Source organism: Myotis davidii, unplaced genomic scaffold, assembly GCF_000327345.1.
Source record: "Myotis davidii unplaced genomic scaffold, ASM32734v1 scaffold44, whole genome shotgun sequence".
Taxonomy (NCBI): domain Eukaryota; kingdom Metazoa; phylum Chordata; class Mammalia; order Chiroptera; family Vespertilionidae; genus Myotis; species Myotis davidii.
This window is the reverse complement of record NW_006299705.1, coordinates 15,383,868-15,396,868: the sequence shown is the minus strand read 5'-3', so window position 1 is coordinate 15,396,868 and position 13,001 is coordinate 15,383,868. Positions and strand designations below refer to the sequence as shown.

The 13,001-nt window shown below is 32.9% G+C and overlaps 1 protein-coding gene across 1 annotated transcript in view; it reads left to right on the top strand.

The window, feature by feature from the left end:
- Positions 1-13,001, top strand: part of FAM172A (family with sequence similarity 172 member A) — a 253,346-nt gene that overhangs the window by 163,226 nt on the left and 77,119 nt on the right. Inside the window, exon 7 of the mRNA XM_015571579.1 lies at positions 1,996-2,214. Within this exon, the coding sequence (XP_015427065.1) occupies positions 1,996-2,214 (219 nt within the window). The remainder of the gene's footprint in view (positions 1-1,995; positions 2,215-13,001) is intronic.

The window sequence follows — 13,001 nt, the reverse complement described above, 5'->3', positions numbered from 1 at the left end:
CCTACACCAGAGACAGTGTACTGAATGCCTCTATTTCACCCTGTTTAGCAGAGTGCAACAGTGTTCTTTAACTTACTTTTGGTGGGAGGAGAAGTTATAGCTGAAATTTGAGAAGGGCGTGAAAAGTTGTAAGAGGCACAAGGAAGAGGGGTAGGAATTCCTTCAAATGTGATTTTAATAACTAGTCAAGTGTGTCCAACTGTAGAAAATCACCAAGTGACAATCTGTCTACCTGACAGTGATCACAATGAATTACAAGACTTTTGAATAGCTATACAGATTAGAATAAAGCAGGACCAAATAAAGTATCTTTTGTTGGTAAAACTTTGTTTTACCAGCTACGAAACTTTAAAAAAAAAAAAAAAGCCTTCTCTGTGCTTTGATGTAGAACGTTTAAATATAAAGTCTTGTAAAGTATTTTATAAGGCTTTCATGAAAGAGGTATGTATCTAAAAGTTCTATTCAAACATATATTGAAGAATATGTGGGATATTGTTAATCAATTTGGTACACATTATATAGTTTTCATGTATGTAAGACAACTATATCTTAATTAACAGTCCTATCACTAAAATCAGAACTTAAATGATCTTCAAAGTCTCTAAACCATGGTTTTAGACAATAATATTATCTCCTGAGGAACGGGGGTAGAGTTGAAAGGATCCCAGTGAAGTTTGTACTTGGTTTGTGAAATCAGCTGTTAAAAAAAAAAAAAAACAAGTACATGCAACAATATAGCATACTTAAAAATAAGATAGTTGAGTCTATGCTATTATTACTGCTATCAGTTTTTTAAAATCATCTTCTTATATATTAGTTTGGCAAAAATGTAATTTCAAACGAAGTAGAAGATTCTACAGTTTTGGAAATGTATTTACTTTTTTTTTTCTTTTTTTTTAGTAAGGATGATTTGTTAAAGTTTTATGTTTTGTAGCTCTGATGTTTTTATCACAGTATAATACATGTTTTAGGTATGACCTTACAGGATTGTGCAAGGCAAAATTGGGACACCCACAGAACAGAATTGAATAGAAAAGACAAGATACATAATTCTTTCAAAAATGTGTGTTGTGCATGCTTGTCAGTGGTAATTGTTTACCCTTCTCTATTTTCTCATGGTAGAATATTCCATGAGTTCTAACAATATAAATACCAAAGTTTTCTTAATGATAACCATAGAAGTGTTTGCCTTGCTGGCATTAAATCAGACAGGGAAATATGCTTTTAAAATGTTCAGAAGGCTTAATAGCTCAATGAGCTGTATTTTAAATTTTGAAACTTGTTTCCTTGTATTAGTTCTTTATGAAAAGAGATTTTTATGGTAGTCAAAAAATCTAAAAGAAAGCAATTTCAGGGTTAAAGTGTTGCTGCCATACATTACACTAAGATTAATTTATTTTGTTTTATGATTTGTATGGCTTTCTGGAAGAAGAAAGGGGGAAAAATCCAAGGGACAGAGGTAGACACTATATGTATATGTTTATGACAATATACTATTATAATATACATATATAAATATTAGATTATATTATTCCTTTTTACCATTCAAACAAAAAATGCTTACTGAATCACAAATTGTAAAAGAAAGAAAAATCCAACAAAATCCAGTTTGAATCTTGAACTTCAATTTCAAAGAGGTTATTTTCTCAAAGTATATATTATAAATATTAATGTCGTTTGAAAGTGTACTTTTAATTCACAGTTTATTTCAATTATTTTTAGGGTTCTAGAAGATCTGAAGCACCTTTTAAACATTTTAAACTTTATAATTTTTATGTTAAAATTACGTCTTCTTATAATAATGTATGGTTATTTACACAAACAACCCAGGCAAACAATTTTGTACACCTTTCTTTTGGAAAAATTAAAACTATAATCTTTTGTGAAGAAATGTTTTAATGAATATACAAATATACTAAATAACATGGAATTTTAAAGAAACTTTTATGAATTGGTTTCTAGGATTAAATTAAGCTGTCTTTTCTTTCTAAACAGGAAGGATATGGAGTAATAGTTTTGAATCCCAATGAAAACTATATTGAAGTAGAAAAGCCGAAGATACATGTACAGTCATCTTCTGATAGTTCAGATGAACCAGCAGAAAAACGGGAAAGAAAAGATAAAGTCTCTAAAGAAACAAAGAAGCGACGTGATTTCTATGAGAAGTATCGTAACCCTCAAAGAGAAAAAGAAATGATGCAGTTGTATATCAGAGTAAGTAATAAGTAAGATCATTACTTTTCGTCATTATTTTCCTTATGTTTACTTCATATAAATTATTTTTTGAAAGAAGCTGTTAATTCCTTAATTTTTAACCATTTATTTTCCATGAGTGCTACTATTTAATGTTTCTGCTTTTTAAATCAAAATTACAAACACATTATTCTTATATCAGTGTGATAGTTTATATAAGTCTCAAAAGCAGTTAATAATGCACTGCACGAAACATCAGTCTTCATCTCAAGTAGTGATAGTTTTAATGTGTTGTTTTTCTACAAGCAACCACCCATCCACCGTGTCTCAGCTTAACTTCTGTGGGCAGATAGTGGTGGGAAGAGTAATTAATATCTTAATAAATATTTAATCTAGAATATTTGGGGATAGTGTAGTAAGGGAACTCTGTCATTTGCTTTTTTCTTGCCCCGTGAACCTTTGCACTTTGTAATGCTAGCAGCATGAAATCGTTACAGCAGTACTGCCCAAGGAGTTCTAATTCTGCAGGGGGCACAAACAATTTTATTTGCACTTTGACACATTCTGCTTGATATACACTGTGTATTATATATATGAAACAGACTCATGCAGTTTTCAAAGCCCTTTTTATGGATTCTAGAAATATAATTTAATAGTAAAGCATGTAAAAAATGCTACAGGGTATGTAAAACAGTAAAATGATAGGTTCTTCCAAAGTGAACAATTCAGAACATTTAAACATAGATAATTAACATTTTATAAATTATACAATAAGATAGTATTAAAGTTTAAGATTATTCAGCTTGAGCTATTTTTACATTTACTTTAAAAGCTCATTAATAAACTATTTTATACTACCTTTCACAGGAAATACATGGCTTTCAAAGTTATTTTCTTGAATATACTTCTAGTTCAAGGCATAATCACTATACTTCTGAGAATGGTACTCAAAGTATTCAAGACATTTGATTATATATCAGTCTGTTGAGTAAGTTATGACATGTAAATAGTAGTGAAAGCCACGTATCAATTCTCAAAACCCCAAAACGTGTTCTTGACCAAGAATAACCAAAGCACATCAAACAATGAGCCAAGAGTAAGTTTTGCAGATTATAATATTTAAATTTTCCGAAAAGCATCTTGTTAATCAATATATTATTGGGGTGGGGGAGCAGTTAGATTTGGAATCAGTAAGGAGCTTGCTTTTCCTAATGCAGTTACGTTACTGCCTTTCTTCCTGTGACTGCATCAGGGTCATATCTTCTTCTCTATCGATTGTCCTCAGCTTTTTGTTATATGATCCAGTCTATCAACCACTATCTGAAGGCAGACTTTTATAAAAACTGTCTCTGATATCCAAATCCCAAATGTAGATTATGTAAGGTTTATGAAATAGAGAAATCATTATGAGTATTCACTTGCTTATGTGAAATGCACACCAAGTGATTTTGGGTATTGTTTTTTATTTCTTCTTACACAATTTCTTTTATTTGCCTATGATATGTACAGATTAAGCATCTATGTCTGACATCTGTCTAGTAGGTTTTATCTCTTCTTTTCTATTTTGTCTTTATCTTGTCGCCATTGCTTTGATTTTTTCTTTGTTCTCTTGTATGTGTGCATTTTCTTTATTCTGTTTTTCACATCTGTTTAGTTTATCCCAGCATCAGTTTTTTTTTTTCTTACACCAAGGGGCAATATCTTTTTATGTTGCTTCATTGTTAAGATTTGCTGTCTTTCCCTTTGTCATTTTCTTTAATTCTTTTATCTCTTTTACACTTCTGCCATTTTTACTTCTTTCCTTACTATGTCTTTTTGCCTCTTTCTTTCTTTTCCCATTTCATTTAACAGTCTAGGTTTCCATTAAAAGGGCTAAAAGACAGAAATAGTCTCATGTAAGTAACACAGCTTTATACTTGATAGTCTTAGTTACGAAAAATGTTATTTTTCTTAATAAATACCTTTCTCTTAATATCTCCTAGAATTGTGTGAAGTAACAGAGTTAAGCTGGTAGCTTTAAACATACTTCTATGTAGTAAGGCATGATCTTATAGTAGGAACGAGAAGAATGCTTCATTTTGTATATAGGGTTTTAATTTGTGGGTAATTTTGATCCACTTGAGAAGTAAGTTCTTCCAGTACTCTTCTTCTATCTACGTAGCTCCAAGTAACAAGGGTTTGTAATTTTCATACACAAAACATGGCATGTGATGGGTATAAATGAACTTTTATTTATATATAAACATTTACATTAGAAATTTATCATTTATTCTTTGAAACAACTCTGTGAGGTAGGTGGATCAAATAATTTTATCCTTATTTTATAGTTAAGGAAACTGATGCACAGATGGTCCATTTTTGTCTAGGATCACATAACTAATAAAATGGTAGAACTAAGTTTTAAAACCAGGGCTTCTAATTAATGTACATTCTTGCTCCCTTTCTTTTTTACTAAATTGTTCTGTTTGAAAACAAAAATACTTTTGTGAAATATGAAAACTAAGCCAATTGTAATGAAATCCTGGTATGAAAAAGTAATACATGTGATTATTATATAGATTTTTTAACCAGTTATCACTTAATAGACACTATTAAATGTCTATAAACAATTTATATGTAATATATTTATAATATAGAAATAATAAATAAATTGTATTATATTAAAATATGTTTTCTCTTTTAATAGAATCACTAATATTGATTTAATTTTACAGATGAGGAAACCTTTGATCAAAACTTAGTTTCATGAGAGCAGGCACTTACTCTGTTTTGCTGACTGCCGCATCCCAGAGCCTAGAACAGAACCTTCATAATGAATATTTATAGAGTAGGACCCTCTCAATAAATTTTCAGTTAATAATGTGTTGGAGCCAGGATTAAAATCCCAAACCATTACTGCTTTTTAAAATATGTCCTGCATTATGCTACGTGATTGTTCCCCGATCTAGTGGCTTAGAATAAATTCTAAAAATTAATGGTAAAAAGTATGTCAAGATATATTTGATACCTTGATTGATCTATACATTTTCATCTGAATATATAAAAGTTGGATATTCTGTTTTCCTTTTTATCTACATCACCTTGGTGCTAAAATTATGGATGAAAATTATGGAAATATTTTATTTTGACCTACTGCTATTTCTGTTTTATACACTTGCCGATAAGAATACAGGCAGACTGCTGTACTTGTACCCTATATACACTTTGTGCTTTCTGGGATCTGTAACTTTGCTTCCTATTACTGCTCTTAATCCGATTCTATCCATCTTATAGTTCCAAGCTGATTTCCCACATTCTCCACTCACCATAATCAGTGACCTCTCCTTAATATGATTCTTGGAAGTTATTATGTTTAGTTAACTTATATGGAATTTGTCATGTGCTATCTTAAAACATTGTCTTTGTCTCATAATATTATTAATATTACCAAGTTATTTTTCATGCCTTCCCACTAGATTTTCCCAGAACCCTCTAGATCTTTGAGCATGCTTTATAGATTTTGGAATTGCATGTCAATCCCTATGGAGAAGTAGATATGAGCCAGTTTTCACACTAGTACAGAGCATACTGTGAGGAAGTGAGGAACTGATACTACACCCACACTTAGAGTCCAATCCCCTGAAAGGAGACCAGAACAAAAAGACTAGGCCTTACTCTAGCGATACCTAGATAATGTGACCTGCAGCATAGGAATGAGGGTTATTCTGGCATCAAACGGGACCATAGAAAGACAAGTACTCCACCTAAGAAAGAAGACCAATTAGAAGAATTTTCTAGTTTGTATTCCATATAGGTGGATATACGCAAAAGTGATTTGAGGCCAATCTATGAAATACTGGGTTAAAACTTTTTTATTGTCTCTTCCCTAAGAGACTTAGTTGTGGGCTATGGTGATGGGAAGTAAAGAAGGAGGATGATTAGACCAGAGCATTTTTTTTAAATGCTGAGAGTGGAGGAGGGGGAGAAAATTATATGGCCACGCAAGGAAAGATTCAGATGTGGAGGAGACATTCACAGAATAGGAGTCTTGGCAGAGCCTGGCATTACACATTGAAGATACTCAAATATTTATGAATTGATTGCTTGTTGACATCCATCACAAAAATCTTATTCCTTAACATGCAAGATATGTGGTGTCTAGTTTTCTGACAGATTTTTTTCAGGATTCATGTGAATTTTTGCAATTGTTCAGAAACAGCTAACTCCAATAAACTGAAGCTTTCTTTTAAAAAAATATGTTTTTGATATTCTGACTTGGGTTATGTCCAAAATATTGGTGAAGGCTGATAAATATCCTTTCTTCTCCTCTCTGCCTCTTCTCTTCTGTGCTAATGCCACTGGAGTACTTTCTACCTGATGTTTTTGCAACGAAATTCAATTTATTTATATTACAATAATGATTGTTTAACCTCTGGGACCATTTTTATGTTCCTAGTATATACAAGTATTTGAATTTTCTTTTTTTCTGGAATTCAGTAAATAGCCAAAATCTCTTTTCAAATTTTAGCAAATATCTAGTATGTACCAGAAGAAGTAAAGTAGAATCCAGGTCTAAAATCTTACGATTAGCAAAGTATAATTTTATTTTACTTGCAAAATGAGTATAAATAGATATGACTCACTATTGGATTATATTGCACATTTCTAATGTATTAGGAGCAATGCTTGAGAGATTGAAGTACCTACTGTTTCATGTGACAACTTTCCTTAAATATGAAATAATGTACTTTCTGGCATATATTATGGCTTAATAAGGGGATTGATTTGGTCTAGGCAATAAACATCATGTCAGACATTCCTGGCATGAAAACCTGCTTAATATGTTTTGTAATAAGACAGAATTTTTTGTTCTTGAAAACATCTGCCAACTGAATTCAAGAGTGAAGACAGAAAATGTCATCAATTCAGTGGTAATCCTATAAATTTAGTTTCTTTTTGAGCAATACATATCAAGATACACAAAATTTCCAGTGTTAATCACCACTGGTTATAATACTTTGTAAAACGATATAACAAAAATATTTTATTTTTGTATAATGTGTTAATTAATTCATAATGAATTTTAATATTTCAACAGATAAAAATTTAACAAGCATCTTGCCAACAGATCATTTTTTAAAGCATCTGTTTTTTAATGTGTTGGGCTGAGAACTGAGTCAAATGGCTAAATATGTACATATATTCTTTTTAAAAACATATTTTCTCCCCCATAATTATAGATACACTATTTTTCCCCTTCAGACCACAAGGGGTTGCTGCTGTACATATTGGATTTTGCTTTCCTCAGAAACTGAATACCCCAATTACGCTACATCTTTTCTCTCTTCCATTTTTTTTTTCTTAGTCCAAAATCTCTTAAAATATAATCGGAAAGAAAAAACAAAACAACAAATTGCCTTAACACGTTAAGCGCCCAGTCTGTCACCGGTGACTGACACTATACTTTCTGTCCAGAAGACAAAACAGGCTGGGTGTTTAACATGTTAATTAGTAACTTAATAATCAATATAAGAATTTATTATTTTAAATACTAGATGCCCGGTGCATGAAATTCGTGCACGGGTTGGGTGTCTAGGCCTGGCTGCTGGCTGCCAGCCGGGGCCTTCCTTTGTTCTGCGCTGCCCCCAGTGGTCAGCACATGTCATAGTTAGCGGTTGAACTCCCACTTGGTCGAACTCTCAGTCGGTTGAACTCTTGAGGGGACAATTTGCATATTAGCCTTTTATTTTTTTTTTGATATTTCACATTCTAAGGCCTTTACATTTTTTCAAAAGAACTTAAAACCTATAGTCATTTAAGGCAGATTGTGATAATAACTACTTTTATTTCTGTTTTTGTGTCTGAATAACTTTCAGAATCATACCCATTGTGGAGAGATAGTGTAGAGGTGAGATTAAAAGTGTAGAGGCTGCCCTGGTACATGGTTAGAGCATCAGCTTGTACACCAAAGGGTCACAGGTTCGATTTCCAGCCAAGGGCATACCCAGGGGCTGAATGAAAAAAGGTGAAGCGATTGGGAGTAGGCAGAGGTGGGCAAAGGGAGGCTATGGGGATCCAAAGTGACTTAGCTTTGGACAATAGGCGCATGGTGCAGTGTGCAAGTGATGTTTTGTTTAGTTGTACACTTGAAACATATATGGTTTTGTGAACCAATGTCACCCCAATAAAGTGATTAAAAAAAGGAAATCAATAAAATAATTAGGTCTTTAGATTTAGGACAAAATAACAAACCAAATCTCTGCATTTATGAGTTTTAATTGGCCATTTGCCAGTTTTGATGTGTGGATTCTGCCATAAATATGATGCAGTGGAAAGAATAAGAACTTTAGAATCAAAGAGATTCATGCTGCAATCTTAATTTTGTCACATACAAGCTATGATTTTGTGCAAGTCACCACTCTTCTCTGAGTTTCAGTGTCTTCATCTGTAAAATAGGAATAATCATAACTATTAGGCTGTTGTAAGTAATAAATGAGATAAATTAACATATGAAAACAACCAGTGGGATATCTGTATATCCCCATTCCTTTTTCATTCCTCCATACACCCATTTCCTTGGGAACTATGGGGAGAATTATGCCTGAGTGAGGTCTATCCCAAATGGTTTATAATCAATGCTTCTCAAAACCATTAGGTCTCAGGATCCCTTTACATGCTTAAACTCTTTTTTTCTTTTCTTTTTTTTGCTTTAAATAATTTTTTATTATTTAATTACAGTTGACATACAATATTATATTAGTTGCAGGTGTATAATACAGTGATTAGACATTAAACAATTTATTAAGTGATCATCCCAGTAAATCTCGCAGCCATCTGACATCAAACATAGTGGCTGTTCTGTAACTATTGATTTGTACTTCTTAATCCCTTCACCTTTTTCACCCAACCCTCCAACACTGCTCCCATCTGGCAGTTGTCAAATGTTCTCTGATCTATAAATCTGTTTTTGTTATGCTTGTTCATTTATTTTATTTCTTAGATTCAATTGTTGGTAGGTATTTATTGCCTTTTTACTATTCATATTTTTTTATCTTTATTTTTCCCTTCTTCTTAAAGAAGACCCTTTAACATTTCATGCAATACTGGTTTGGTGGTAATGAACTCCTTTAGCTTTTTTTTTTCTGGGAAGTTCTTTATATGTCCTTCAATTCTAAATGATAGCTTTGCTAGGTAGAGTAATTTTGATTGTAGGTCCTTGCTTTTCATCACTTTGAATATTTCTTGCCAAATCCTTCTGGTCTGTAAAGTTTCTTTTGAGAAATCACCTGACAGTCTTGTGTGAGCTCATTTTGTCCTTACCCTTTGGCACTTTAATTACGATGTGTCTTGATGAGGGCCTCTCTCATTTCATATTGTTTAGGACTCTCTGTGTTTCCTGGACTTGTATGTCTATTTCCTTCACCAAGTTAGGGAAGTTTTCTGTCATTATTTTTTCACATAGGTTTTCAATTCCTTGCTCACTCTTCTTCTTCTGGCATCCCCATGATACAAATGTTGATATGCTTGAAGCTTCCATATTATTGAGAAGAGGAAATCAGGTTATATGCAATGCTGCTATTGTAAATTTGGCCGTGAGGCATATTTTCCAATTAAAAGGAATGTATACAGTTCAGTCAGCCCATATTTGTTTATTGTTTTATATAGAGTATATTTAGGAATAATATTACTTATAGGAGAAGGATTCTACCAGAGTAAGGTGCCAAAAGATAGTAACTGAAACTTGGTAGGTATTTTTCAGAGACATAACAAGTTCAACTAGTTTATTTTTAGATGTAGAGGAAACTGAGATTAAGAGAAATTATGTAATTTGTTCAGGATTGCAGTGTGATTAGTGACAGAGCTGGTACTGGTATTTAGGTTGTTCTATTTACCATTCTGGTTATTGAAATTATCATATTAGAAACAGGATTTTTTCTTCTATTCCTATTCAGAAGTGACTTCTCTGTCCTTTGTAGCTGATGGTGTTGATGTGGATTGAGGGAAAAGAGAGAGTATTTGTGTGTGTGTGTGTGTGTGTGTGTGTGTGTGTGTGTGTGTGTGTGTAGATTATTAAGCAGAGAAAAGGATAAATGGTCATTAGGTAATTTAGATTTAAACCTAAAAGTTACTTGAAACAGTATTTCTAACATAATCTATTTTAAGATCTAAGAGGAACAATATAAATTTGAAAATCTTGATGCCTCATATGTGAATTATGATGTTAACTATACTTAATTCACTCCTAATGTTCTTCGTTTTGATTTCACAGAGAGTGAAGAAAATTCCCTCAGAATTTTTGTGCAGCCTGCATCTACAGTAATGCCATCAAAGAAAGGCTATTCTTTGTGCATATATAGCTCAGTCAATTAAAGATTACATATATTATCTTTTTTCATTGATTTTAAAGCCTTTTATCACATTTTAACATCTCTGAATTGGGGATGCATATTAAACCTTAAGGGCACATTATGGATTATTTGGTGACTTTTTTTTCTTGATAGTACATAAACATTGGTATCTTTCAGAATTGACTGTATTGTAGATGGATGGAATATGGTATCAAATAGGCCTGCCTCATTACACAACTCTAAAGGGACATAATTCTTATCTGGCACCGGATAGAATTGTGCTGTGTGTAGACTATGTACTATGAATATGGCCTGTGGGATAGCCCTAGTAGAGATGAAATGGTGGTTAATTTTTTTCTTACATTTTATCCCATATTTGACCCCATAAATTGTACAAAAATCACTTGCCTACTGCTTGGCAGGTAGTGACTCCTCAATAACCACATTGAGAGCAGGTTTGAATTTCTTCCAGTATCATATGTGGTGTTGTTGAGAAGAGGTAGATCTCTAGATAGTAATTCTAGGAAGTATTGACTAAATAAGTGTATTAAATTGAGATGTTGGCCCCTAAGTGCCCTCATTGTTTGCATAGTGCCTCTTACTTGAAAAATATTTTGGCACTTTTAAGCTATCTAAAATAACTATTAGTATGATAAAAGTACAATATTAGTTGTAGGTTGTATTTTGTCACTGTACCTTCATTGATTTTTGTACCAAGACCCAAGTGATAGATATTAAAGATAAAAAGTGGGAGGAGAATGAAGTTTCTATTTAAAGCACATGAAATTAGCCAGGATATCAAATGGAAAAAAAAAAAAGTATATCCTGTTGAAACTGGGGAAAAAAAAAGTATATCCTGTTGAGTGGCACCACCTTGAATGGATCTCTGCATTGCAGTTCAGTTAAGCCCTATTTACAAATGTCATACTTGCCCAGCCTTTTGTGTGATATGGGCATAGAAAAGCCAGAATTCTTGTTCTCTGTGGGGCTCACTCATAATCCAATAGGGAGGCTAAAATGTTCATAAGCAACTCTGATATTAGGCCAATTGTGGTAAATATTTTGAAGCAGTTCATGTGTACATTGTAGGAGTACTAGAAAGGGAAAATGTTTTTCAGTGAGGACTCTAAGGGTCCTTTCACAACTATTAATATAGCATTAATAGTAAAGTTCAGATACTTAAATGATTAATCATAGACCACATTGAATTTTAAAGTTTGAGAACTACCTTATTAAATCCAACTTATTATTGTGATGAGAACCTCTATTTTTAATTTTATTAAATTTATTGGGATAACATTGGTTAAGAACATATAAATTTCAAGTGTACAACTTTATAATATGACTTCTGAATACTCTATTTTGTGTTTCCCACTAAGCCTACTTCTACTGTATTTGACCCCCTGTACTCTCTTTATCCTCTCACCCACCCCTACCCTCATTCTCCTCTGGTAAGCACCATTCTGTTGTCTCTATCTGTGAGTCTGTTATTTTATTTGTATATTTCTTTTGTTTGTTAATTTATAGCTTTTTGTTTTATATCCCACATATGAGTGAAATTGTAAGTTCTTGTCTTTTCACATCTGATTTATTTTACTTAGCATTATACTCTCAGGATCCATTCATATTGACACAAATGACAATATTTCATCTTTTTATGGCTGAGTAATATTCTATTGCATATATCTCTACAAATAAGTGTATTCAATTTTTTTAAATAGATACCTAGAAGAGGTATTGCTGGGTCATATAGTAGCTCTATTCTTAAATTTTCGGGGTACCTCCATGCTGTTTTCCAGAGTGGCACCAGTTTATATTCCCAGTGTGTGAGGTTTTCATTTTCTCCCCATCCTCTCCAACACTTGTTATTTCTTGTCTTATTGATACTAACCATTCTAACAGTGTGATTTGGGGTCTCATTTGGATTTGAATTTTCATTTCCTTTATAACTAGTGATGTTGAGCATCTTTTCAAATATCTGTTAGCGTTCTATATATATTTCTAGGAGAAGTGTCTACTCGGGTCCTCTGCCCCCTTTTTAATTCAATTGTTTATTTATTTTTGTTGTTATTGAGTTGTATGGATTTTTTATATATTTTCAATATTAACCCCTAATTAAGATGTCATTTGCAAATATCTGCCCCCATTCAGTTGGTTGCTTATTTTATTTTTTATTTATTTATTTATTTTTTCTTAAACAAATTATATCAGATCCTTCCCACCAAACAGGTTACTGAGCTAGCCAATAGGGTTTGGACCAGGGGTCCTCAAACTATGGCCCGCAGGCCACATGCGGCCTGCTGAAAACATTTATCCGGCCTGCTGGGTGTTTTTGCCGCCGCTGCCTGTTGCTTAGCAGCCGACTTGTCCCGGACCCGCAGTGCGCATGTGTGGAATGTCTGAGGGACAGTGAACTGGCCCCCTGTTTAAAAAGTTTGAGGACCTCTGCATGATTGATCGGCTGCCTCCTGCACTCCCAAC